The sequence below is a fragment of the Phyllostomus hastatus genome, unplaced genomic scaffold (genome assembly GCF_019186645.2).
Source record: "Phyllostomus hastatus isolate PE091 unplaced genomic scaffold, TTU_PhHast_1.1 phas_scaffold_755, whole genome shotgun sequence".
Classification (NCBI taxonomy): domain Eukaryota; kingdom Metazoa; phylum Chordata; class Mammalia; order Chiroptera; family Phyllostomidae; genus Phyllostomus; species Phyllostomus hastatus.
Genome location: NW_025334039.1, coordinates 2,546,748 through 2,574,521, shown reverse-complemented (window position 1 = coordinate 2,574,521; position 27,774 = coordinate 2,546,748). Strand labels below are relative to the sequence as shown.

The 27,774-nt window shown below is 43.1% G+C and overlaps 1 protein-coding gene across 3 annotated transcripts; it reads right to left on the bottom strand.

The window, feature by feature from the left end:
* Window positions 1-330: 330 nt before the first annotated feature.
* On the bottom strand, window positions 331-27,774 carry PRDM4 (PR/SET domain 4). Of its 3 annotated transcripts, none has more exons than XM_045826585.1 (12): window positions 27,571-27,774; window positions 27,115-27,381; window positions 23,181-23,314; window positions 19,447-19,632; window positions 17,302-18,096; window positions 12,966-13,115; window positions 11,581-11,720; window positions 10,593-10,678; window positions 9,707-9,834; window positions 8,750-9,064; window positions 7,495-7,663; window positions 331-1,970 (listed from the first exon to the last, which is right to left on the bottom strand). In XM_045826585.1, exons 2-12 carry the CDS (start codon window positions 27,123-27,125, stop codon window positions 1,658-1,660), a joined length of 2,427 nt encoding a protein of 808 aa, XP_045682541.1. In that variant the 5' UTR covers window positions 27,126-27,381; window positions 27,571-27,774; the 3' UTR covers window positions 331-1,657. The 3 variants fall into 3 exon arrangements, with proteins under 3 accessions (XP_045682541.1, XP_045682540.1, XP_045682542.1); XM_045826584.1 differs by having other exon boundaries at window positions 27,599-27,774; XM_045826586.1 differs by having other exon boundaries at window positions 11,581-11,699; window positions 27,599-27,774.

The following is a 27,774-nucleotide window of genomic DNA, read 5'->3' as shown; positions in this document are numbered from 1 at the left end:
GACCTGACAGAGGCTTCATGACCCCGGGACAGCTGCCACCTCTAACTACCAGCACCTTGCCTCCTCTCTCAGCTGCAGACAGGCCACAGTTCTGCCAGAAGGCAGCAGAGCAAAGGCACTTGCCACCTTAGGGAGAGGGCAGGGATGAGCTGGAACACAGGAAGCAGTTTCTCTAAGCACACACACGTCTGAACAGGATCTCAAAGCCACAGTACTTAGGAAATGCTCCCTCCACTTCCAACACGAAAAGAACTCCAGTTGTTCCTGATGTGCTCCTGAAGACCCATTCTTCTCCTTCTTCCCCAAAATGACATTACAAGAGGAATCCTGTATTTTTAAAAAGTTTTTATTTTAATCCTTCCTAGAGGAATACAGGTTTGAATGAAATACATTCATTCTATAAATACATTAGCAGCAAAACCTTCCCACCAGAGTCCTGCTAGTCCAGCACAGAGGTGGTGCCTCGAGAGCTCAGGAGAGCGTGTTCTATCAACCGTCAACTTGAGGACGTCTGCTTCTTGCTGAAAGGAGGGTGTGCCTGTGAAACCAGGTGAAAGACCAGATGGATGCAAGAACTAAGCCGGGACCCTGAAATCACACCCATGTGGTGACCTTAAGAAGCCTTCCACGTTCCAAATCCTTTGGTATCCACACTTAACTGGTTGGCCCCTCACCAGACAACTGGGTAGGACTAACCTTGCAAATACACCAATGTGTCTGGACTTATGTGACATTCTGAGCTGGCAACATTTGATTGTGTCTTGATCCTTTTCAGAGGTGAAGCCAGATATAAAGAATCATTCCCTCCTCCCTTCCATGGGCTGAGATACCGCTTTGCCAGCCGAGTCCACGTGTGCTTGTTGTCAGGAGATGATCCAGCAGGCATTACCTGGCTCTCCAGCTCCCAGTCCCGTTTGTCTAGGGGCTGAAGCTTTACTGGAGACTAAGGAACAAGCAGGTGCCTTGCCCTGGCTTCTGTCAAAGCTAGTTTCTCGAGGCAGTGGCCGGGGCATCTCCCCTTTTCTTCTCTCCATTGTGGCCTACTGCCTGGCTGCTTTTTTATCTGCCCTCCAGGCACCTGCTGAAACTTTGGGAAGCAAGGTCCACCCTAAATTCCCAAGTAGAGATTAAGGCAGGTGGCGCTTTAAACTTGTTAGCTGCAAAGCAGCTTACACTACTGTATTTCAGCCTGCTCTGAGATGAATGTAAGCACAGCCGTCCACGTGAGATAAAACACTAGAACCACAATCAGCAATTGGGACCAAGTTTAGAGCATTACTAAGTCATAGGACTTAGAAGAAAAGGGAATAATGGAGTAATTTAAAATCAGTCTGCTTTGTTTGGGCAGAGGGCAGCTCTGCTCAGGCATAAATGTGCACACAGATTACCATGTAAATGAAGAACAGACCTCCAAAGTCGACACTTTCCTCCCCACACACCACTCAAAAATAGGACACATGCTCTCTTTTCCCCACCTGGGTTAAAGTGTTTTCATTAGGGTATTCCCGTAAGTGCTTCATCCATTCCCACTCGGTCTGCTTGGACCACTGGCTGGAAGGGAACCAGAAACCATTTTATATAAAAACCATTGTAGTGCATGACTGTCACGTGTGTTTTTCCCTTTGCATTTTCTGTCCAAAAACAGTTGGCATCTTCTTTATTTATGTGCCGAGAGAGACTCATCTGCTGCATACACAGCACTGTTCATTCGACAGTCTTCTGTCCCCACAGAGTCTGCCAGTTCTTCCTCCTCTGAGTCCTCCTCCTCTTCCTCCTCTTGTGCTGATGAACTGGAGGTGGGCCCTTTGCAGGTTTTCAGGTGGCGAGTGAGATGGTATTTGGTTAAATAAGCCTTTGTACATTTTTCACACACATAGTCCCGTTTTCCTTCGTGTGAATTAAGATGTTTCTTTAAATGATTTGTTCTCAAGAACAGCTTATCACACTTGGGACACTTGATCTGGCGTTCTCTAAAAAAACACAAGAAGAAACCTTTGATTTGGGGTTACAAATGATGACTGAGGCACACACTTATAATCTCTGGCCTCTGTCAGAGCTCTACCATCTAGAAACAGGTGGCGAACCCAAGGCCAGCGGGCCCAATCCGGCCCTCCTCCTTGTTTTATTCGGCCCAACACCCTGTCTCTGCCCGGCAGCAGCACTGAGCTCCTCCCCCCTAGTTAAGGAGGAGTTACATTTATACAGTTCTAACATTACATCCGGCCCTTTGAAGGCAGCCGCAAGGCTGATGTGGCCCCCGTGAAAATGAGTTTGACACCCCTGGTCTAGAATCATACCTTTCCACATGAGGGATATCATACAGATAAGTCACAAAACATCTGTGCGGTTTAAACAGCATGGACTGATTTTGCCTATTTTGAAATTCTTTGTAAACAGGATCATACTGTATCTTTTTTTTATCTTTTGCTTCTTGCATTCAATATGGCATTTGTGAATTCACTCAAGTTGCTGCAGGTTATCAGTAGTTTCTTCCTTCCCATTGCTGTTTACTACTTTACAAACACACAACTTATCTTTTGTTAATGGATATTTTGGTGGTTTCCAGTTTTTTATTACCACAGGCAAGGCTGCTATCAAAATTTATATACTTGCAAGCCCTGGCTGGCGTAGCTCAGTGGATTGAGCGCAGGCTGGGAACCAGTGTCCCAGGTTCGATTCCCAGCCAGGGTACATTCCTGGGTTGCAGGCCATAACCCCCAGCAACCGCACATTGATGTGTCTCTCTGTCTCTGTTTCTCTCCCCTTCTCCCCCTTCTCCCCCTAAAAATAAATAAATAAAATTTAAAAAAAATTTATATACTTGCGTGTTGGTTTGCATACGAATGAGTTTCTCTAGGGTACATATATACTCAGGAGCAGTAGAGTTAGATCAAAATATATGCACATCTTCAACTCTACCAGATGAGCTAAACCATTTTATAGTTTCACTGTATTAACATACAGGTCCATCAACAGCCGCTGGAGAGTTCCTGTTGCCTACATTCTCACCAACAAGTGGAGGACTCAAATTTGAAAATGTTTGCCAGCTGGCCAGTCTGTAATTGTATCTCACTATGGTGTCAGTGGTAACCCCTACAGCAAAAACTATCCAGCTCAAAATGCCAGTAGCGCCAAGGTTTGAGTAATTCTTACTCAGACATTTGAGAGCTGAAAAGACCTTGGAGAGCACACAGACTAGGAATTTTTTAACTTTTGTTTTTTGAGAGTCTGAACTGTATGTCTTAATGAAAGCCCATTATGTGAAACAGATAAAAGGGAGTTAAAATCCTCGAAGGGGTGGGAAGGTGTGGTGGGAAGTTCTGAGGCCTGGCTGCTGTTAGATTTTCCACCACCTCCTCCCAGCAGGAGATGGCGCTGGCGGGTTCTGGGGAGCTACAGGATGTGGAAACTAAGTCCCTGCCTCATGGAGCTTATGTGCTAGTGGAGAAGCTACACCATAAACAAACTAACAAATACACAGTGTGGTGTCAGATAGTAATAAGTACTATGAAAAAAAATGAAGCCAGGTAAGAGTGACAGAACCCTATTTTAGGTAATTTAGTCAAGGAAGGCCATTCTGAGATGATATTTGCACAGAGACCTGAATGAAGTGAGGGACTGAGACAGTAAGATATCATCCAGGGAAGGAAGTTTCTAGGCAGTGGAGCACAGTACAGAGTCCCGAGACTGAAGAGTGTTTTAGTAGGCTGAAGTAGCTGCAAGGAGAGGGCTGGTGTGGCTAAAGCAGAATGTGAGGAGAAAAGGAATAAAAGATGGATTGGGGGAGGCAGCCAAGTACTTCTCCCACATCAGGCAGGGGCGTCTGGGCTGCGGTGAAGACCTTCCAACCCGGTATGTGAAACGGATACAAGGGAATGCCAGGAAGCCCACAGGAGACTTACCAGTAGCTATGGGCACAATCAGATTTCCGTTTTAAATGGGGTGCTCTGGCCACCACGGGCAGAGGGCAGACTCTGTGTGTGTGTGCATCTGTGCAGGTGTGCTGGGGAAGGGATGAGGTAAGAGAAGTGCAGAAGCAGGAAGGTCAGCTGGGAGACCTTCAAAACACGCTGTTCAAAACACGCTGGTGGTCTGGACTAGGCGAATTAAATGGGAGACTGAATGAAAGAGGACTCCAAGGAGGTGGCTTGAGCCACTGGGATGAATGGTGGTGCCATGTACTGAGCTGGTAAGCACTGGGGAAAGTCAAGTTTGTAGGGATAATATTAAGAGTTGAATTTTAGACATACCAGGTTTGAGTTGCCTAGTGGACATCCAAACCTCAGAAATGCTGAGTCAATGGTTAGATATGTAAGACTGGAAATACAAATTACAAAAATGAAATCCAGGCCCTGGCTGGAAAGCTCAGTTGGTTAGAGTGCCTGATCTGTCAACGCTGCGTTGCGGGTTCAATCCCCAGTCAGGGCACATACAAGAATCAACCAATAAAGACATAAATAAGTGGAACATCAGTAAAAAAATAAATAAATAAAACAAATGGAATCCAAAGCCAGGGGACTAAGGAGGTGACCTAGGGAGTAAGTGTCATTTCTGCTCTCTAGTTCCTCTTTCTCGTGGGAAGGGCAAAGCCAGTTTCTGCCACACGCCTATGCTCCCAGGGGAACACTGTCAGAGAGGAGCCCCTCCCCCTTGCGTCTGGCTTTAGGACTGCAGCTATTTTCTTTCCTAAGCAGATACATAGAATGAATTCCAATACTACTATATCCATGTTGAAATGCCTAAAAGTAAAAATACGAACATCTGAAACGTCTCCAAGGATCTCTCTATATAGGAAGTCTAATGCCTCATTCAACTATATCTTGAGTGAATAGTGTTTCTTTTAGGAATGACTTATACTGGTTCAAACTTCTGACAGTCCCAAAACCTCTTTCTATTCCATGGGAGTTGGGCAAAGAGGCTTCTTATATTTCATAATCCTGACAAAAAGAGTCCAGATCCACATTTAATAGAATTGTTTTCATTGGTCAATACCTGATAAAGCCAATCCCAACCCAAATGGCGAGAAAACAGTTATACAAAATACAAAATAATTTATATGGCATTATGCTGTGCAATGGCTAGAGAAAAAAGTGCAAATTTAGGCCTCACTTGGAAGAACAGAAAGTCAATGTCAAAGAAGAAAATTACTTTATTATACCCCAAACAGTACATATCCAGAATTCTGTGTTCAGAGCACCAAATTTAAAAGCAGGTGGTAAGAGAAAAAGTTGTAGAAATTGGGAACATTTGGCTTGATGAAAACAAGGTTTAAAGGAACTGTGACACAGTGATTGTAAGTATGAAAGGCTGTCAATGCAAAGAAGTATTAAATTTATGTCATTTATATAAATTGGTATTATTCCAAAAGGGCAGATGTAGAATAAATGGATAGAGGCTGATACGAACTTGACTGAAATAAAACTTTCCTTCAAAACTAAATGAATGATGTGATATTCAAGAGAAAAAACGATACAACTAGTTGCCAAAGATACTGTGGAAACAGGTCCTTCCTTTGGATGAACTCAGGAGCGCTCAATCCTGGCTGGACATTAGCGTCACTTGGGAAGCTTTAAAAACAAAAAAACCCTAAGGCCAGGGTCCTATCCCTGACCAGCTAAATCAGGTGAGGCCCTCACACCAACTGTTGTTTCTCACATTCCCTGGGTGATGGTTATGAGCAGTGTTGCGGGTTAAATGCTGTGCCTCCACCTCCAAATGTACTTGTTGAAGGCGTAACCTGCGATGTGGGTGGGCATTCGGAGATGGGGCCCACGAGAGGTAATTAGATTTAGATGAGGCCGTGAAGGTGGGACCCCCACGATGGGATTAGTTTCCTTACATGAGGAACAGATTAGCGTGGGCTCACCGTCTCCACTACGCGAGGACACAGCAAAAGGCAACCACCTGCAAGCCAGGAAGAGGGCCCTCATCAGAAGCCACCCATGCTGACACCCTGACCTCAGATTTGCAGCCTCCAGAAGCGTAAGAAAACAAACTGGTTGCTTACGCCAGCCAGTCTAAGGTATTTTGCTATGGCAGCGTGAGCTGACTAATGTCAGAAGCAAGACTAAGTGATCCCGGAGACAGCTCTTTTAGCTCTAGTACTGTACAATTCTAACTACGTTTGATAGTGTGTCAAATTTCTAAAATTTTACACTAATAATTAAACTACTTAATAGGAGTGTTGCAAAAGGTCACTTGGAGAATTAGAAATGTGGGTCTAGACTCTTTGGATGTTGTAGTGTTCCGGGCTGCAGTGTGATCAGGAATCGGACAAAGGAGCGGATATGAAAGCCAAGTATTTATCTAAACCGGACCGTAAGAATATCGTTTTCATTGAAGATGGATTTCTCAAGAGCACCCCCATAACATAAAAGCTACTATTTTCTCCCTCTTCTGACGCTGAAGGCTCCAAGCCACTAAACCTCTTCTCCCTACAACTCCTGTGGCTAAGGCAGGCTAGGCATTTGGTCACACTGGGGTCCGTGCCATGAACCCCTCCTGAAATGTGGACACCTCCTCTTTCAGTCATCCTGTCACGCAGCCAGAGCGGCCTTTGCAGACAGATGCCTCACCATGGCATCCTCTTCCTTCAAACCCTTCAATGTTCCAAGCAGTCAGTACACTTAACGTCACTCAACTGTACATCTGCAAGTAATAGTACATTTCCTGGGGTTTTTTTTCTCGTAATTAAAAGACAAGCACGCACCACCTCAACACTCAGCAGAGCCCAGTACGTGGGGGGGGAAACTCCTTCGGTGGATCCCCATTATTTGCAGAATAAAACTTCATTTTCTTAGCTGGGTGAAAGGTCCTTCACGGCGTGGCGGCCGCCTCTCCCCACAACTCTCGCAGGCACGCTGCGCCCCGACGGCCAGGTGCCACCTGCTCCCACAGGCCCCCGCGCCTGTGTTTCTAAACAGACCGTTCCCTCTGTCTGGAGTACTATTCCCATCCCTTACCCTTCTCTGCCTCCCTGAGTAATTCTGACTTACCTTCCTTAACACTTAACTCAAACTGCCAGGAACCCTCCCCAGGACAGCCCAGGCTGAGTCCGGCGGCCCTCTGCTAGGGTGTCTCAGAACGCAGCGCTGTACTACCAAGTGCAACGCGGCACGGCGGTTTTACTGCTGTGTTTCTCTCCCTGGACTCTGAGCCCTTTACAGACAGGGGCTGTGACTCTCATCTCTGTACTCCACCCTTTGGCACAATGGCTGGTCACCAAGGAGGTACTTAAGACATTTGTTAAATTAAGTAAATAAGATTTTGTTTTTAAAACATGAATAAAAGTAAACAGAGAGTAAAAGTGAAAAATAAGAAAAACAAAGCAAACAAGCACAGCCTTCCAGAATAAACCCCAAACCCCAGTTTTCTGACCTCTGCTTCGCTAGGTGGGACATGGGAGACATGTGTGAGGGGGCCCAGGCAGGAGACAGAAGACAGGTCAGCCCCTGGGCTCGCCCTGAGGGGCATTCCGGCTGCGGGGTAACTTACTGTGTATGGATGAGCACGTGCTGCTTGAGGTCCTGCCTCCGCATAAACAGCTTGTCACAATAATCACACTTGAGGTTCTTCTCACCCGTGTGGATAACCATGTGCGACTCCAGGTGAGCCTTCTGGGTGAAGGGCTTGTCACACAAAGTACACCTGTAGTTCTTCTGACCTGCACATGAACCCACATCATCACACTGTGAACAAAACCGCCGTGAGCACTCTCAAGACGAAAGGCACACGCGTGAGTGTGTGGCAGAGGCAGGAATAAAACAGAACTGACTGGCAGCTGGAACTTCACTTTCTGGGGCCATCTACCTAGAACCACTCAGAGCCACTGAATGTACTTTCTGCAGCCAGCGCTAGTGAAGTGAGTGGATCTGATCCCCTTCTAGGACTGCTAACATGTATGTACTTTAAAAAATGTTTATAGTAGACATGATATAAAACCTGAAAAAAAAAATCACATAACCCTAGGGGCAAGTCTATAGGTAAACATATTTTTACAACCTAAATTTATAGTTTTCTCTCTTTTTTTAAACATACAACATGACTTCATAAGCCAGGGATGAAGTATAAAATTCTGCTCAGAATGCAGAAGTAAGACTATGCTAAGTCAGGGGGTGGCAAACCTTTTCTCAGAGACAAGTCAGTATTTTAAGCTTTGTGGGCAATATAGACTCTATTGTGACTACTCAGTCTTAATGCGAAAGGATGAAGAAGAATATTACTTTCAAAGACTTGGAGAGCAAATTACCCAGCTGAGAAAACTAAAACTTCATCAGTTATTTTGTGGTAATGTATGGAAAAAAAGGGGCTACGAATACGGAGGTTGGTTTGCGTGCAGTTTAGAAAATGGAAACGCGGAACCAAAGCTCTGACGGTGTTCACTGCGCAGCGCTCAAGGGAGAAAACCTGGCTCTGGCTGGGGAGCAGGCGGAGCTCTGCCGGGAGGCTCAGGCCACTCCCATAGAATCTCCTTCAGTTCAAACAAATGGATCGACTTCCTGGTTACCAACTGCACTTTCCCGGTCACCTGGACACCTGGCAAGTGGAGTGTCCTCAGTGGTAACTCGCTGTGAGGAAGCACAACTGTCCCACCACGTTCCACCATGCTCAGCGTCCTGCGGACAGCCAGCGGGACTGGTTCCTAACATCTCACCTCAGCTCCACCTGCGAGACTATCTCACTGCAAAGCCGTAACTACTGCAGTTTCTCGCTGTTGCAAAACCCCACTTTGGTGGTCCAATGCACTTACCTGTATGTATCTTGAGGTGGGTCCGCAGGTTGCTGGGATCACTAAAAGCCTTGCTGCAGAAATCACACTTGTGGGGCTTCATGCCCATGTGACCCATGAAGTGGACATGGAGTTTGGACGGAGAGATGAAAGCCTGGGGGCACATGGAGCACTTCCACTTCCTTTCTTTGCTGTGGCCGGGCCCGTGGCTGCCGCTGTGGCCCTGGCTAGGAAGGTGGTTATGGATGTGGCTGGTCAGGTGGGCTTTGAATTCTGAATAGGAATTGCATTCCTTGCCACAGTTACAGAGGTGCACATCTGGGTGTTCAGGAACACCTTTAAAAAAAAGGTCACTCCATATGTCTGGATACTTAAATTTTAAAGCTTACTCTTGATATTAATTGTTGCTTACAATTTTTCCCTTCTTGCCCACTATCTATGAAAATAAAATGTCTGTTCGGTGCTCTCTTCTCAGCCTCTCAAATAGTGCCAGGCACACAGGAAGCACTTAGTAAATACTGAACTACAAGACATATTTCCTAGGCAAAAAAAAAAAAATTAAGATTCTGTAGCACATGCAAACTCATGAACATCCCTTGTCATCACGCATCACCATGACACAGTGCACCGAAAAAGCCCATGAAAGCTGAATCCATTCAAGGAGCTTTGCTGTCCTCTATGAACTTCAGTCACAATGGCACTGGCTCAAGAGGCAGCCTCTGGAACTTCAAATTCCCCAAAGCAAAGTCCTAACACAAAAGTTCATGTCATTAAATACCATTTGGTCAGCAACATTCAGCTTGTGAGGAACCTCACAGATTTTAACACTTTTAACAGAGGAGTAAATACCCTGCCTTTATCGACACAAAGGTTATGTGATTTGTTTCCGCTGATACTTAAATCATTACCAAAACTTTACTTTTGGCCCTTGTTTTCACTATACTCGATTCATAACAAACAAGTCTTACATCAGCTTACCAATCTGCTGAGCATAATCCCGGCTGTAATAAAAAAGCAGTTCATTTTCAGGAGGGATATCTTGTGAGGTGCAGAAATAAATTTTTCCATCATGGGGATAAGCCACCAAATTCTGCTCTTCCCGGTTCCTAAGTTATCACATTGAATACATCAAGAATATTAATTTGGAAATATATACTAAACACATCATATCCCAATAGCAAAATCCTCTACGAAAGCTTAGGTATAATTGCTCTGTGCTGTTTTTCTAATTCCATGTCCTACCTATGAGGTATCTGTATATAAACAGAATTCTTTCTTCAGTATATCAGTTTATTGCCCTTTACAGTTAGAAACACTAGAATCTGCTACTGAAAGCAAGAAAAATAAACAAGTCTTTACAAAAAACAGTATGACAGGAGGGTCAGGGGAGAAGTGCTGAGCACACAGTACAATGTACAGATGGTGTATTATGGAACTGTACACCTGAAACCTGTATAATTTTAGTAACAACGTCACCCTAATAAATGTAATAAACATAAAAAATAAAACATTTTAAAAAACAATATGACAGAGACACAGAGCTAGAGAGCTGAACATTAATCACAACTGATGGTCAACAGAATGAGAAGGCGTTCCCCGGAGAATTCAGCGGTAACAGTATCATTCCCTATTGCACTGGTAGCGTGAACAGCTGGGACAAAGGATAGTTTCTTGTGTGTTCATTTATAGTTACCATTAGTTAGCAACACCTATGGGAGGAAAGAAGGTGAAAAGCCTTCGGCCTCGCAGTATGAGCAGACAGCAGTGTAAGTTGTATCCTTCGTCACTTCCCCGTACGTCACGAAGCTTCCTACCAGACAACATCTGACTCATAACAGTTTCTTCCATCCAGGGCTACTCTTACCTGGCTTTGCGCACAAACATCATCCAATTACATTCATTTTCGTCAGTTGTAATGATGCAGAATTCAAGGACACCGTTGTGGTATATCTGCCAACAGAAGGCAATGAACACATCAAATGAGCTGACAAGTGACACAAAATGTTCCTAAATTAAGGCTAGCATTCTCCTGTACTTTGAAGTAGGGACTAGACGTCTGTCATTTCACCAGTCCCCCTACTTCCAGCAGTCGGATAAAGACCATCAGAGATCTACAATTAATGTTCAGTGTATAGACAGGCAGTATTCTTGATTATTCACAGTTTTGCTTGACTGGAAAAAAACAAAAAAACAGTCAACTTGTTTTTATGATTTACATGGCACTGACTGAACTTTGAGGTGAGAGAACCCTCTTTTTGCATTATTTTTCCAGTGAACCTGGCATTCTTCTTTGTTCCCCTTTGGATACCAGAATCAAGGGCCCCGACACCAGTGGCTCCTTACTTTCCAATTATCACAAGATCCACCTTCCCCTCATTTCAATTTTAAAGCATCATTCCCAATCTACTAAAATTCAACATAAACATGTTTACAGGACATGTTATATCAAAACCTTGTGTTTCTAGCCCTCCCTTTAGAAAACTAGAGAAGCAATCTTAGCTTCTAATTCTAGAATTGCTTCCCATGCTAAAACATTTAAGGGATATTTTAGTCAACTATAAAACAAGACTTTGATCATATAAACAAAGCCTATAGCCTCGGCTGTCACAGGTAATTAAAAAGGTAGACTCATTTGATTATCTAACAAAATGGAGATGAAACAGTTCACCCTCTCTACTCAACAGCTGGTGTTTTGCTATGCAATATATGTAGCTTGAATACCAAGAACAGAAAGGATGTAATGTTAAATAAATGACTGACAGTGCACTGTACATGTTGACTTCTACATCACTTAACTACCTCATTAAAACGAAAACACTCAGTAGTCACACCAAAGTTTCATAAACACTGACCTTCCAGACATGGTTAACTGCCTTGTCTGTCCATTCCGCTACTTCCATGGAGTGACTCTGCTGGCCAATGAGAGGCCCAAAGCAAGTCCGCACAGGAATGGTTTCACCAGTCCATACACCTGTCAGTAGAAGGACACCACCTACACAATCAGTGATTTAAACATCTCAGAGGATACAGAAGAGAGAGTAGCTTAACTCATGCAAAGAATCTTATCTCCAGTGAGGCTAAGAAATTCTGATATTCCAGAACTCCTGAGAGGTAGCTAAGTCTTATGGGTATATCCTGTAACTACAGAAAATTTAGTGAACGGATTAAATGGGGCTCAGAAGAAATATGCAGAGTAAGAAGTGGTATCAGAAATTCCTGAACCCCGTTTTATACACAAGGAGCCAAACCATGTCCCTCCAAATATGTTATTTTGGAGTGATTGCATGAAAAGACTAGAGAATATTATTATAATAAAACTATAAAGCAGCCCTGGGTGGTGTGGTTCAGGTGGTTGGAGGTCCCATAAACCAAAAGGTCACAGGTTGAATTCCTGGTCAGGGCACATGCCCAGGCTGTGGGTTCAGTCCCTGGTCGGAGCGTGTACGAGAGGCAACGGATTGATGTTTCCCTCTCACACTGATGTTTCTCTTCCCCTCTCCCTCCCTCCCTTCCCCTCTCTCTAAAATCAATAAACATGTCCTCTGCAACATATATATATAAATATATATATATATATATATATATAAAAAGCAACTGCTACAAAATAAATCAAACTTCTAAAACTGTGCTTAAAGCACTGCTGTATATTATCTAAACTGTTTACTGCTTTCAACTGACGTCATGCCCAAGCTATAGCTGAAAGAACAATGAACTCTGACTCAGACTTTCAAAGAGATGGCACAGTACTTCAAAACCCATGTTAAAAAGTCAAATGCAGGTAAGCACACTCGGGCGGTCTACATTCCTTATTCCTAGGGAGTATTAGACAATGTACAAACATTTGATCTAAAAAGATCTTTTGTTATACATGGTAATCAGTGGTGAATTTTCCATGTTTCTGTAAGAGAAAGAAGTTCAAGGAGTGTATTGTCATGGCCATTGTTCATGGATGACACAGCCAAGAACAGAAGTGGAGTCTTCAAAGACTCAGACCAGGATTCTCTTCTCTATTCAATTCTGACTGTAAGAAAGGGGGACATTTCCAATAAAGTTTTCCACTTGATTTATTCCTATCACCACTGGACAAGAAAAAAATTCCCTAAAAGAATAAATCTAAAGCTATAGATTGACTTCTGGTCAACCAAATAATCGCTGAATTATACACGTCCACTTTTACAACTCGACCTCACAGAGAGAGGAGGGACTGGGTGAGGCCGTACGGTTCCAAGGGTCTTACCAACTTCTGCTCCCACGATTGACTGGCGGAGAACTAGCTGCTTTGGGAGAGAAAGCCTCGCTCTGCTCTCTATGGGAGTGTCAGGAACAAAAGTCACCGGTCCGTGATCAGGGCAGTCTGAGGGATAGGCTCGGTCACAGAGCGTGCACCCTGCAGATGGAAAATGTGAGAAACACAAATGGGTTTACTTCAAGCAGGGTAAATTACCGCCTGCTTTTCTAGGTAAACACTAACTACTAAACTGTAGCCAGTGAGGAGCAAGGTTCTAGTAGAAATACTAGAAATACACTACTCTCTTACACTAAAACATATATCCACTCTTATGTCTCTCTTTAGCAAGATGAGATTTTTTTCCTTTCGATCTTACTCAGTGCGTAACAGAAAGACATAAAAAAATAACACTACATTAGTTCAAGAATCAAACTGAATCATCCCTGGGCACATCCTCCCATGTATTTTAAATTATCTCTAGATTACTTACAATACCTAATACAATGTATTATTTTTAATATCTAATAAACAGGCAGCCACACCACTGTGTCCTCTTTTGCTTCGCTATAAACAGACTGGTCAACCAGATTTTGATGGCAGATTCTTAAGCCAAAAAAAATATTTATGACACCCTGGCTGGCGTAGCTCAGTGGAATGAGCGCGGGCTGGGAACCAGTGTCCCAGGTTCGATTCCTAGCCAGGGTACATTCCTGGGTTGCAGGCCATAACCCCCAGCAACCGCACATTGATGTTTCTCTCTCTCTCTTTCTCTCTCTCTCAAAATAAATAAATAAAATCTTAAAAAAAATATTTACAACCTGCTCTTTGGGACATCAGGTGGAATATATTCTTGCAGCAGACAAATTTGCTTAAAATTCTTACAATCTTTTACATGGCCTTTCTTTCTGCACTGTCAGAGAAGGTGCTTCCTGTGTATACTGCTGTCTGTGCTTACCACCTCACTTCTACAAGCTCCTAAGTGTCCTCCTCCATAAATGTGTTGCTGTATTCTTTTACTTTTCCTCCTCTCTGTAAAGGAGTAGTCTTCGTGACCCTATTAGCCAATGACTGAGTTCACACTTTCCCAATTTGTTCACAGATTAAGTGGAATCTGTAAACCTTAGAACCACAGCCATCCAACTGCCTTTTCTTCAAGCAATTCATTAGAAGTTTCTACTAAATAGAATAAGGTATCAGTAAGCTTTCATATTTAGCCAGACAGTAATAACATATCACTTCAACTGTTGATTGATTAAAAATTTGAATATCAGATTAGAGAATCCCTATCCGTGATAAGAATTGATTCTCAACAAGACGGGAACCACCTCCAAACAGAGGGAATTCAGGTTTCATATAGCAAAAAATGCCCAGAGGTTCCTCCCAACATACAGATGGCCAATAAATCATGTAAAGACATTCAACATCATTAGTCATTAGGAAAATGCGAATCAAAACCACAACGAGGTGCCACTTTCCTTCCACAGGATGGTTACAATGAAACAGAAGGAAAGTACTGATGAAGATGGGGAGAAACTGGAACCCTCCTGACATACCAGAGCTGGAAATACAAACTGGTGAAGCCATGCTGAGAAACTCGGGCAATTCCCCAAAAAGTTAAACACAGAGCCATTTTCTTTTTAGATATACGGATGGGGCAAAAGTAGGTTTAAAGCTGTAAGTACACGAAAGATGGAGTTTATTCTTGTAGTATTTATTATTGCATTATTTCCCACACAAACCATAAACCTTTTGCCACACCCTATAAATCCAAGAGAATGTAAAACATGTTCATACAGAAACTTGTACAGGTTGGGGCAACAGGTTTACAGTTTTGAGTACACAAAAGAGAGTTTATTCTTGCATTATTTATGAATTATTATATTATTCTCCATACAAACAACTATAAACCTATTTTGGCCCTACCCTGTACATAGAAGTTCATAGCAGCATTATTCCTAACAGCCAAAAAGGAGAAACAACCCGAATGTCCATGAATGATAAATAAGATGTGGTATATGCATACAATGGACTCTTCCTCATTCACAGAAAGGAATGAAGTACTGACACCTGCCACAAAATAGATGAGCCATGACAACATTATGCTAAGGAAAAGCCAGACACAGAAAGCCACACGCTGCATGATTCCATTTATATGAAATGTCAGTAAGCAAATCCATGAGGATGGAAAGTAGATCAGTGATTACCTGAGCACTGTGGGAGGAAGGAGGGACTGGGTAATGAGTGATTGCTAATGGGGTTTCTTTGTGGGGTGATAAGCATGTTTGGGGATTAGGTAGTGGTGACGGTTATACAACCTTGTCAATATCCTAAAAACCACTGAACTGTACCCTTTAAAATGTGTATGGTAAATTATATCTCATTTTATAAAAACACATTTAGAAGCAAGAGGTTTTGCTTGCCACTTTAAAAAGGATCAATAGGGCACTGGCTGGTGTGGCTCAGTGGATTGAGCGCTGGCCTGTGAACCAAAGGGTCACTGGTTCAATTCCCAGTCAGGGTACATGCTTGGGCTGAAGGCCATGTCCCCACTAGGGGGTGCACAAGAGGCAACCACACATTGATGCTTCTCCTCCTCCTTTCCCCTCTGTCTAAAAATAAGTATTTTTAAAAAATTAAAAATAAATTAATAAAAAGGATCAATAGGCTACTTTACGCCATCTCTTATCAATTAACGAGCCTGCATTAAATTCCCAGATTAAAATATTTAAAGTTATAAATTTGAGATTGAAAAGATTAATACAAAGGTTTACCCATTGTTTGGCTTCTACAACACCAGAAGTTTCATCCTACTTTTCTGACTCTCCCATTCAGTCTCCTTTAGAAGCTCTTCCTCTGCTGCTGTACCTTACTATCCCCAGCCCTCCTGACATTCCATGCTCTTACTGGATGATCTCACCCCACTTCCATGGCCATGATTAACACCTTCCTGCTGAACATCCCTAAGTATTTCCAGAGAGACAGATCTCTGAGCTCCAGATTCAACTTCTCATCAGACATCTCTTCTGGGTATCTTATGGACACTGTAAAATCAACATGTCTAACACTGAACTCACCATCACTGCTCAAAAAAAAAATCTATTCCTCCTTCACCAACCATTATCCTAAGGCATGGTACCACTATCCACCCAGTTTTCTGTGACAAAAACTAGGGTTTTCTCCTTAACCCTTTCCTCCTCCAGCTTCATTCATTCAAGGTCTGGCGAGTTCTTATAAACATCCTACATCTTCTACTCTAGGCTGGAAAATCATGTTTCACTTAAATTACGGCATCATCTTCCTTACCGACTTGCCTCTAACCAACTAGTTATCCTCACATTACCCCATCCCTCTCTCCTTATAGTCCTTCGTATTCTGGCTCCTACTTCTTTCGGCACATACCCCTCTTCTCACCCCCCGTTTTACGCTCCAGCAATTCTGAACCGTTCACGATTCTTTTAGTTCTAGGCACCCAAGGGAGGCCAACTCCTGATTCTCGACTGCCAACATCTTTCTTGTCCTTCAGGTCTGTGCTAGCATGCACGTTACCTCCCCCTGTAGGTGTCCCTGCCCCTTCATGCCCCTCTCCTCAGGCTCCTTTAGCACCTTGCACTTGACCCCATCTTGCACTTATCACACTGTACTGCAACGGCCTGTTTCCTTGCCTATCCTTCCCACCAGACTACAAGCTCCTTGAAGGCTTGTGCTGTCTCCTGTACACCACTTCCTCTCCAGCACCTAGCACAGAGGCTGGTATATAACATACAATCATGTTTCCCGCATAATGAAGCATGCACTGAAACCAACAAACTGGCTGTTTTTGTACTTTTTGGTTTTGTTTCCCCATAAAAATAAACTTTTACATGCCCAACTATGGTAATTTAGAGGCATTGGGAGCAAAAACAAAGTTGCATTTGTAACCACCTACATTTCTCCATGGGGATAAAAAAGTACTTATGATGTAATAAATTTTGCCTTATGTTGAAAGAGCCTAAGGCAAGTCACACAGGATACCTTACTAAAGTTTATCCCTATAATGAATTCTCTATTACTGAAACCTTCTGAAATACCTTACATATTATTGAGCTCAGCTCATCTGTAAACTACAGAAATGACTATGTCTCCTTACTTTGGGAGGAAGTTGAAAAACCGATGAAATGTCTATGTATCATTTGGCTTACTTCAGGAGAAGGCACATTAATATAAAGGACACTACAAAGGCAAAGAAAAATTACGCAGCCTAGCTACTTTCTATACTCCTTTAACACCTGACTGTGTGACTAAGCCTATTAGGAATGATGGCCCTTTCCACCAATATTTCCAAAAGAAAAAGGCTAAGCACACTCACAAATCGTAAACAAGGTTGCCATATTTTCCTTGTTTGAATTGGAGTCTTCCATTTGCAGTGAAGGTGGTACAAAAGAAAGACTGTCTGAAGATACATCTACATGACCTGTCCCCATAGCAACCTCCTGGGTGATGGAGGAGACAGCCACAGGTTCTAGGCTTAGGCCAACTTCATGGAGGGAAACAGACTCTAGGGAGGCGAGGTTGTGTGAGGTAGAGAGTGCCACGCTTACAGAGTTGGTGCTCATGGCCACGGTGTGGATGGAGTCACTGAGGGCACTGTCAGACATCCCGTTGACCCGACTTGCAATGTGGTCTGTTTCCATGACCACAGGGAGCTCCAGGCCATTCCCATGAATGGGAATCACACCACCGTGTCCCACAGCGTCTGCTGCAAGGTTGTTGCTCACAGAATCCACAGACAGAGGTTCATGACTTCTGGAGCCAGCTGGGATTTGAGCGTGCTCGCCCGCAACACCGTCCATTGTAAGCTCTTCTGCCATTCCATCTGTGGAGATGGGGCTGGTGACCCTAGACACGTTCTCCATGGTGATTGTTGTGTCCAAGGCCACTTCGTGGCCATCACTGGGATGAAGACTCTGGGCGCCATGTGTGTTCACCGAGCGAGAGTCTATTGAAACAATGCCTTGTTCTAATCCAACACTTCCATTGGACTGATAGGGATCTAGTGCTGAAGGGTTATTGGCGATAGATAATGCTGTATTACCATCCACATTTATAGAGTTGGGATGGATGTACTGAGGCGGCGGTCTGTCAGCTAAGTAAGATAAAATGCCTGAGAAAAGGAAAAGATGAGATAACAGAGGCATTTTAGTACACTGTTAAAATAAAGAATTCCAAATGCTAGAAGCTACAAATATAACTAAATTAATCTCCCAGCTACTTCTTTGGTTTACAATATATATATACCTTATAAAGAGCAACATGCATATACCATAGTTCAGTTTTTCCTGTGAAACTAAGAAATCATAAAAAATCAACTATGTTCCTTTGAAGTCACTGGAAATTAATCATTTAAATACTGTCTTTACTGTATATGTGGTTGGCATTCCTGAGTCGTAAGATGTTGAAATTTGCTCTATAAGAGTTAAAAGGTAAAGAATGATTTAAAAGCAGATCTTCTATGTGAAAAATAAAATTTAATTAAATATAACTTAATAAACTATCATAACGCACCGGGCTCTATTCAAAACATGTCCTAATTGTACCTGCTTTATTAAAACAGAAAGAAATATCCACACACTGCGCTTCTGAGGGTGCGGGGGAGCACTGCCTGCTGCGCTGCGAGCAGGAGTGTGCTCTACAGAAACCTCTCTGGAAAGGATACTCATTAAGAACCTCAAAAACATTCCTGCCCTCTTACATAAGAAATTCCACTTATGGTAATATCCCCTAAATGCATTTTGTAAAGATTATACACAAGGATAACGGTAATAAAGAATGGAAAAACCAAACTGTCCAAAAATAAAGGCTGATACAATAAACTATGAAATATCCATTCAATACAATGTAATGCACCATTAAAAAGGACATTATGAAAACTGTGTAGCAACTGGGGAAAATAACTGTAAAAATAGAGAAAAATATTAAGTGAAAAAAGTAAAGACACAATTATATAGGAAATATAGTCTTAATAATAACAACAACAACAAACAGTAAAATCTGTAAACCAAAATAAAAGAAAGGAAATATACCAAAAATATGGATTATAGAACTATGAGTGGTTCCCCCTATCTGCTAAATTATCTGAAAGAGTAAATAATGCTTTTTTTTAGCAGAATAAAAATTCAATAAACTTTATAATAAACATGTTACTGTAGCAGGACATGTGGCTGGCAGGAGTTACAACTGCAGAATTGTAAACACCGACCCACAGAGATGCTGGAGGAGAGGGGAGAAAGCTGTTTACGTGCCATTAGGAATTTAGCTTAGTCAAACTACTGTATTAATAATGTGTTCCCTGTACATTCTAAGAGGCAAAGTACACACATATAAACGGATGGCTTTTCCCCACCTAGGTGTCTGTCTCACTGTGACAAATAAAAGTGTTATTCAAGTCTTTATGCACCGAGGTTGAGTCAGCCCTATTTTTTCTTCTAACTCCCCAAAGAACTATAAAGCTTACCAGGTAGAATGGTTCTGAAGTAACTGCTCTCCAGGTGGGGGTACGGTGGTGGAGGTAGGGTGTAGTTCCTTTCGGGCAGCCCACACATCACCCCTCGATCGCCAATACCCATGGGAAGCATCAGAGACAAAGCAGAAGGCAGAGAGCTCAGGGAGGGACCCAGGTTTGGAATTGCCACTGGCAGGCCTGCGAGAAAATGTTCTTCTCAATTAAAAGGAAATAAGTATTCTGTCTCACCACTATGCTATACGTCTGGAAGTAAAACAAAATAAAATTTTTAAAAAGTAGTTAGGAAGTCTCTCCACAGTCACTGGCTAAACTCGTAGGCTGGTGCATGCGAGCAGAAATTTCACCTAGTAGCCCTTCGCATCCCAGACAGGCACATCCACAAACAGACAGTAAAGTTAGTTCTCAAGTTAGTTTTAAGACGCCGTACTGATCCTCGGTTGTCTACACTGCTCTTTTTTTAAAAGTATATTTATTGATTATGCTATTAGTTTTCCCAATTCCCCCCCTCTGCCCTGCACCCCCTAACCCTCCAGCATTCCCCACCTTAGCTCATGTCCATGGGTTGTACATGTAAGTTCTCTGACTTCTCTGTTTCCTATGCCATTCTTTTCCTCTACCCGTCTATTTTTATGCCTACCAATTATGCTTCTTCTTCCCTGGACCTTTCCCCATTCTTCCCCTCCACCTCTCCACTGAAAACCTTTCATATAATGTCCATTTCTCTGATTCTGTTCCTGTTCTAGTTGTTTGCTTAGTTTTTGTTTTCATTTTTTTAGGTTGTTGTTGATAGTTGTGAGTTTGTTGTCGTTTTACTGTTCATGGTTTTTTATCTTCTTCAATTTCTTAGGTTAGTCCCTTTAACATTTCATATAATAAGGGCTTGGTGATGATGAACTTTAACTTGACCTTATCTGAGAAGCACTTTATCTGCCCTTCCATTCTAAATGATAGCTTTGCTGGATAGAGTAATCTTGGATGTAGGTCCTTGCCTTTCACGACTTGGAATACTTCTTTCCAGATCCTTCTTGCCTGTAAGGTTTCTTTTGAGAAATCAGCTGACAGTCTAATGGGAACTCCTTTGTAGGTAATGTCTCCTTTTCTCTTGCAGCTTTTAAGATTCTCTCATCTTTCATCTTGGGTAACTTAATGATGATGTGCCCTGGTGTGTTCCTCTTTGGGTCCAACTTCTTTGGGACTCTCTGAGCCTCCTGGACTTCCTGGGAAGTCTATTCCCTTTGCCAGATTGGGCAAGTTTTCCTTCGTTATTTCCTTCGTTTGTTCAACTAAGTTTTCAACTTCTTGCTCTTGTTCTTCTCCTTCTGGCACCTCTATAATTCTGATGTTAGAGTGTTTAAAGTTGTCCTAGAGGTTCCTAAGCCTCTCTTCATTTTTTTGAACTCTTGTTTGTTCATTCTGTTCCAGTTGGATGTTTACTTCTTCCTTTTGTTCCACATGGTTGATCTGAGTCCCAGTTTCTTTCACGTCACTGTTGGTTCCCTGTATGTTTGCTTTATTTCACTTTGGGTATCCTTCGTTTGTTCTTTCATTTTGCAACCAAGTTCAATCAGTGCTGTGAGTATTTTGAATATCAATGTTTCGAACTCTGCATCAGATAGGTTGGCAATCTCATCACTTAGCCCTCTTTCTGGAGCTTTGTTCTGTTCTTTCATTTGGGCCATGGTTCTTTGTCTCAGCGCACCTGTTCTGTTGTAGGGGGCGGGGCCTTAGGTATTCACTGGGGTGGGGCAACTCTCTCTGCTGCAGTGGCGCTGTCTGTGGGGGAAGGGTCAGACAGGGAACAATGTGGCTCACTTGCTCAGCTCTAGTCCCCCTTTCCAAGGGACTGTCGTGTGAGACTGGGAATTTCTCCCGCTGTGGCAACCCCTGCGGTAGTTTACAGCTATCTCTTGAGTCTTTAGTTTCCTGTTCAGCCAGCCCTGCCTCATCCCCTGGGTCCACTGCCTTGCCGTGAGTCCTTTCTGCTTGGCTGCCCACCTACCGGTCTCGGTGAATGTTTCTTTAACTCCTTGGTTGTCGCGGTTCCATGCAGTTTGATTTTCTGGCACTTCTGGTTGTTCACTGCTTTTAGATTGGTTGTTATCCCTCTTCTGGTTGTACAAGGAAGTGAAGTGCTTCTACCTACACCTCCATCTTAGTCACAACTCTCCTACATTGCTCTTAAGTACCAAACATTTAACTACAACTAAAAACCTAGCTTAAGTACAATTTAAGTAAACAAATTATACAGATACAAAAATGGGAAGAAAAAATACCAAAGTTCACAGAGGTGGTCTCTGAGTAGTGATATTACAAGGTTTAAAAAAAAGATTTTTTTTTAGTTTACTATAATTTCCATTTCATAGAATGTTTCACTTTTAAAAATTCATAGGTATGCTTCTACTTGGAAAAGAACCTAGTTAGAGTTAGATGCAAAACTGTATACACATACTTTCATATAGTCTTCTGCATGTATGCTGTACTTCATGGTTAAAAAACATAACTGAGATTATATCCACCTTGAAGTATATCTATCTGCAAAGTGTTGAGGTGACTCCAACTGTGCCTAGGTATCATGATGAATACTCACCAATTCAGGCAGTACTGATTTGCATTATATTTGCCAGTGGTAGTATTTGTTAGTAGGCTTTTCCTCCTTAACAAGAGTGTCCACTAAAAGGAAGAATGCCTAAGAGATAATCAAATGAAGTAAAAACTAATAATTTTTTTTAGAAGTTCTTATGAGCCCTGGCTGGTGTAGCTCAGTGGATTGAGCATGGGCTGGGAACCAAAGTGTCCCAGGTTCGATTCCCAGCCAGGGTACATGACTGGGTTGCAGGCCATAACCCCCAGCAACCGCACATTGATGTTTCTCTCCCTCTCTCTATCTCCCTCCCTTCCCTCTCTAAAAATAAATAAAATTTAAAAAAAAAAAGTTCTTATGGACACTTAAAGGAATATAAAGAGGCCATAGTTACGATGAAACTTATTTAACTGCTGCATTTTTGTAATTAAGCAAGTAATTCTCTATAGGGAACTATTTAAACAATTACAGATTTAAATACTCTTAAACATCAACTCCTATTTTGATAAAGTAGGTCCAATATGTCACAGTGCCAAAGATCCTTAAGAACCACTAGCTTACTTGTGTCACAGAAAAAGAAAATTAATCTAGGCAGATAAAAAAGGTTTTAAAAGTATAGTGACAGGGAAAAACGAACCTCTCCCATACTATTATTCTCTCTGATTACTGAGGTTTGTGAGGAGCTCCACACAGGAGCTCCGTCTCTGCTGGCTTCCCTTTGGCCATAATTCTAGGCGTATCTGCAGCTGTCAGTTTCAGATGCAGTAGAAATAAAGTTCAATGTGTCATGCTAAGAACATTTATTAGAGTGACTTTGATTATCCTCTAACCCAGGGAAAGAGTGCTGAGAGTGTGAACCAGACAAATAGGTGATCTGAGATGAAATGCCAAGTCAATGGCAGCTCCACACAAAAGGCCACCAGCTGAAGACAGCTATCAGAAAAAAACAGCTACTCCCATCCACCAGAATCCAATGCTCTACAAAAATGTGTTCTCCCACGGTGCAACCACATGTGAACTGCCATTCAGACCAGCTTGGCTTCTCCCTTCTGCTCCTAAAGAGGCTCTGCCCCCAACTGGGCTCTATTTAGAACTGATAATGCAGTCAAGTGTTGAAATTCAGTCACTGTCCCTTACCACTCACCTGGGGCAGGGATGGCATTGTGAGTAGGCGAGGCAGCCAACCCCAGGTGACTCCCTGAGACAGGCAAGGCATTGCTCACAGAGGATGAAGTCAGCTGCTCCATCCCCACTGGACTCAGGTTCATTTCATTCATCCTAAGAAAGAGCACACATAACTAGTCATGGAAATAGTTGCTTCAGTGACTCTGTTCAAGGTACCGAAGAACCTGAACCTATAGGGGTGGGGAAGAGGGCATTTCATTCTTGTGCTCACAGCACTTCGATGGCTAGTGTCACGTTTTTTCTATTGACAAGGGAACTGGAATTCGAGAGACAGTAAGTCAGTCAATGTCATATATAGTACAAACAGGACTGTGCCCTGTTTCAACCAGGCATGCCTTGTTCTGAACCCTATGCGCACTACCTAAAGCAAAGTTTGCACTCCTAAGAGCACACTGGCAATGAAGCTGGTTTGCTGTGTTGTTTTTTAATCATCCGAGTTTTTTCTTTCACAAGATTTGTTTTCTTTAATTGGCTTATTATTTTAAACTAGGACTTTATAAGCAGTTTGTTTTAATCTACACAAAGAATATTTGCTAGTTCTTTTTGACAGAAGTTAAAGTGATACTTGATCTGAATTAGATTATCAATGGTGTGGAAAAGCACCATATTTTCTCATGGATCAGCATTTTATTAAAATTCTGTGTCAAGATTTTAATTAATTAATATTAATAACATCCTCCACAATCAAGGTTTGTTATGTAAGATTCGCTGGATACTTTAAAAAAATTACTTCATATCTCTCACTTCTTCAAAATAAGGCAGATAAGGAAACTGAGTCTCAAAGAGTGCATGTCATAATCCCCAAATCACACAGCAATTAAGAGGAAGAGCACAGTTTATGCTGCAAAATACTGATAAAAAGTTTTTCAACACATCAACTTTATCAACAAACCATTTTTGGCAGGCAGAAGAATATGAGAATCACATTTTCTATGCAATCCCTGTTGCATTTGCATTAACAATGCCATCAGAATAATACTGATTTGAATAAGATATTTATTAGAGGCTGTTATCAATCAGTATCAGATCCTGTATCAGAATTTACAGACTGTCATTTTAAAAGTACTGTATTTCAAGAAGCTAGCCACCACGCTACCCAAAGGAGGTCACTAATGACCTTCGATCCTTATAGTATCATAGTAATGCATATTCTTCTGTCTGTGCTTACACACAAGGCAAGGATGAGGAGTGGGAGGAGAAATCAAATGAGTCTACATCAGGGCTGTCCAATTCAAGTTCCCCGGGGGCCACATTAGTTTCAAGGTTGCCTTCAAAGGGCCGAATGTAATTTCAGCTCCTTAACAGTGAAGGAGTAGTTACATTTGTACAGCCCTAAAATTATTTTGGCCCTTTGAAGGCAACCACGAGGCTGATGTGGCCCCCGGTGAAAATGAGTTTGACACCCCTGCTCTACACGCTCCGTAGCCATGAACGCAAATCTAAATAGGTTTTTAACTCTGAACAATGGCAGCATCAGCTATCAACCAACCTGAAAATAATAACAGCTAACAGTTATTACTCTCATTCTACAGTGTTAGGCACAGGACAAAGTAATTTACATGTCATTATCTCACCTAATCTTTATTACTACTGTGCGGGAAGTATTATTCTTAATCCCATTTTAGAAATGAGGAAACTGAGACTCAGACACTAAGAAACTTAACTCAAGACTGCATAACAAGTGGCAGAGTGGGGATCTAAATCCAGGTCTGCCTTATTGAATAGAACCAAGCTCTTAACTGAAATTGAAAAAGACAGTTACAATAAAAGAACCATTTCACCTGTTACACAGTTCCAATACATTGGGGCCTATGTTTACATAGTGGGGCATGCTTCAAGGCCTGCACAGACCTGTTTCCTGCATTATTCCATATCCACAGACCTTATATCTCTGGCCAGGTAACTCATAAACTAAGCTCCCAGACATTATTGCTAAAGTACACAAGGCCACCAGAGCAGGCACTCTGAAATGACGGAGACTGCATGAAGCAGTGTAAGCTCATCATATTGGAAAGGCAACTAGAAGCACATGACAGATCAGGTACACCTGATGAAGGACAACACCTTCATAACAGTAATTATGCTATTAAAAATGCAAAAATTCCTTGCAGACTAAAAAAAAAAAAACTACGGCTACCTTAATTTTGAAAGTTTCTGGGCTTGGGTTGGTTTAAAACAGACTTTACCTATAACTTTTTATAGCTACGAAGTTTTTAGTTAAAACTCTACAATCAATGGAGAAGTAAAGTCCTACAAAAAAAATTGGTTACAATAATTTTTTAAAGTATAATTGAAAGTCTGTAGCTTCGAATCCCATTCTTCAAATTCCTGAACATTAATCTGTGTAACTAATCTTGAGATAAAAATCAAAATGGTGTTTCTAGGTTAACTTCTAGGCCTTCTCAAACCAGTTCCAACCAGACTTTAATGTAAAAGGCTCAGCAGATTTCTGCTGCTGTGAGTCACTAAAATGTGATGACTTCAGCAGCCATAGACCGAAGGTAACCAGCATCCCACAGAGAGAAAGCAGATGTCAACGTCAGAAAGGTCCAAACCTGTAAGAATTTTTTATGAGTTTATTTGAGCCAAACCGACAATTATGGGAAGGCAAAACCTGAACGAACTGAGAAAATGCTCTGGAAAATGGCAGTTTTTTACCTTATTTTATACACTACAATCAAAAGTAAGTGGGTCCACGAAATCCACTGGCAATTGATTAGGGAGGTGGGACAAAGCAAAGCGGGGAAACCTTGGGGACTGAACAAAAAAGTAAAATGACAGACACACACTTCCTCTACACGGGTGGGGACAGCATGGTTAACAGTCGACAATGAACACGACAGCAGTAACAATGAGCGAATTCGTGGTCTTCCTCCGGTGCGGTGGCCTGTGCTGCAAGGGGTCCCAATAAAGGTAGGTTATTGTGGAGGCAGAAGCACAACAGCAAGGCTCAATGAAAGCAGAGGTCGACTCTCATCAGGGAAGATTCCAGCATCAGACACGACTGCCCGCCATGACCTGCCTCCAGTCAGAAGGTGTTTAACTCCAGACCCCCCTGCGTGGACACTGCAGGTCTCCAGGTTTGCAAGGCCCTCAAGCAGGCCTCGCCTGAGCTCAGCAGCCACAGATTGTGGCCCCTTTTTGTCCACCCAGAGGACGGCTGCTCCACCCTCAATTTACAATAGGACCCTCGTAAGACTCTCGTCCTAACGTGCAATTCTATCCTAACTACCTTCCTCATATGAGATTCTAGCGAGCAATCTTGGGACAAAGGCACCAAGCACTCTCTTCTTCCCTACTGGTGCCTTACAAAATCATTTCCTTCTACTGCCCTGTGTTTCTAACTGAGGCATGTGTGAACCCTACGCCAGTTGCTTATCTTACAACTTTGCTTAGAGTGACATATAAGCAGCCAAGTGTAACTATTTTGTACTGTACTGACATGGTACCAAAAAGTACCTAACTGGAAGCATTAGCAGTAAGTTTTTAGAATTAAGAACTTAATTTCTCCACCTTACCATCCCAGCCAGAGGGTAACCGGCAAAATTCAAGGTGATGCATGGAGATGAGCTAAAAACACACTTCAGAACCCAGACAATGATATTATTAAACGCTCAAATAAGTCAAAGGCACAGAATAAAGCTGTCAACGCGCCAAACAATCGACGTATGGCTATTTGGAACAACTATTCACAAGTGGAGTAAATTAGGTTGAATCAGAGTATATTCAACCCCACTCCAGTTTGCGGAATTCTTGTTCGCTTTGGTGCACAAATTCACTTGCAAACCGCACCTGTAACCTTCCCAATGGCACCCAACACAAAGGCACTCTAGACTCTGGTGCCAGATGTTTTGCAAAGACGTCATCAGCGCTGAGCCCGGCTCAGGACTTACCTGTGATGCATCTGCTTGGGGCCGAGTGTCAGAGAAAAGAGCACAGGGGGGCCAGGGAACCCGCATCAGGGTTTACGTTCGAGGGTCACGTGCTACCGCATCTTGCCTACAACCGCTGCACAAAAGCGGACACTCGTCCCCGGGGCCTCCCGGGGCCGCCCAACTTCTCCTGAGGGCCGGCGGCCGCGCACTCCGTGGCGAGAGAGGACATGCCGGGGGACACCCGGGGCGTTTCCTCCAGGAGCTTCGGGAGAGGTGCTGCCCAACCTGTGGAGGGGTGGGGGGCGGGACAAGAGCAGTCAGCAAACACGGGGAGAACGCAGCCTCGGCCCCTCGCCCACAGCAGAGCCTCGGCCTGGGGACAACGCCTCCCAGGGCCGCCCACTCGCCAGCCAGCGGGCTGGGGGCCCGCAGGCCGTCCTCGCCCCTCCCCGGGCGGGTCCGCGCGCAGCCCACCTGCCGGCCGTACGCGCGCCCCGCGCACCTGCCCTGCTGCTTTGTTCCTCATCCAGGCAGCGCTCTCCTCGGGACCCTCCCCGCCCGCTCGACCCCCGCGCCCCGGGGGCCGCTCGCCTAACGTTTCCCGCCGGGCCCAGCCCGCAGTCTCCTCCGGGCCGCACCCTCCGAGGCGCGTTTCCGGCTCCTTAGCCACTCTCCGCG

What these genes read in the sequence shown, in the direction of transcription:
- PRDM4 (XM_045826585.1), bottom strand. An exon ending in AATCGTGGGAGCAGAAGTTG is followed by an intron (nt 11,721 to 12,965) that starts GTAAGACCCTTG and finishes CTGATTGTGTAG; the next exon opens with GTGGTGTCCTTCTACTGACA. An exon ending in CAGTTAACCATGTCTGGAAG is followed by an intron (nt 10,679 to 11,580) that starts GTCAGTGTTTAT and finishes TTCTGTTGGCAG; the next exon opens with ATATACCACAACGGTGTCCT.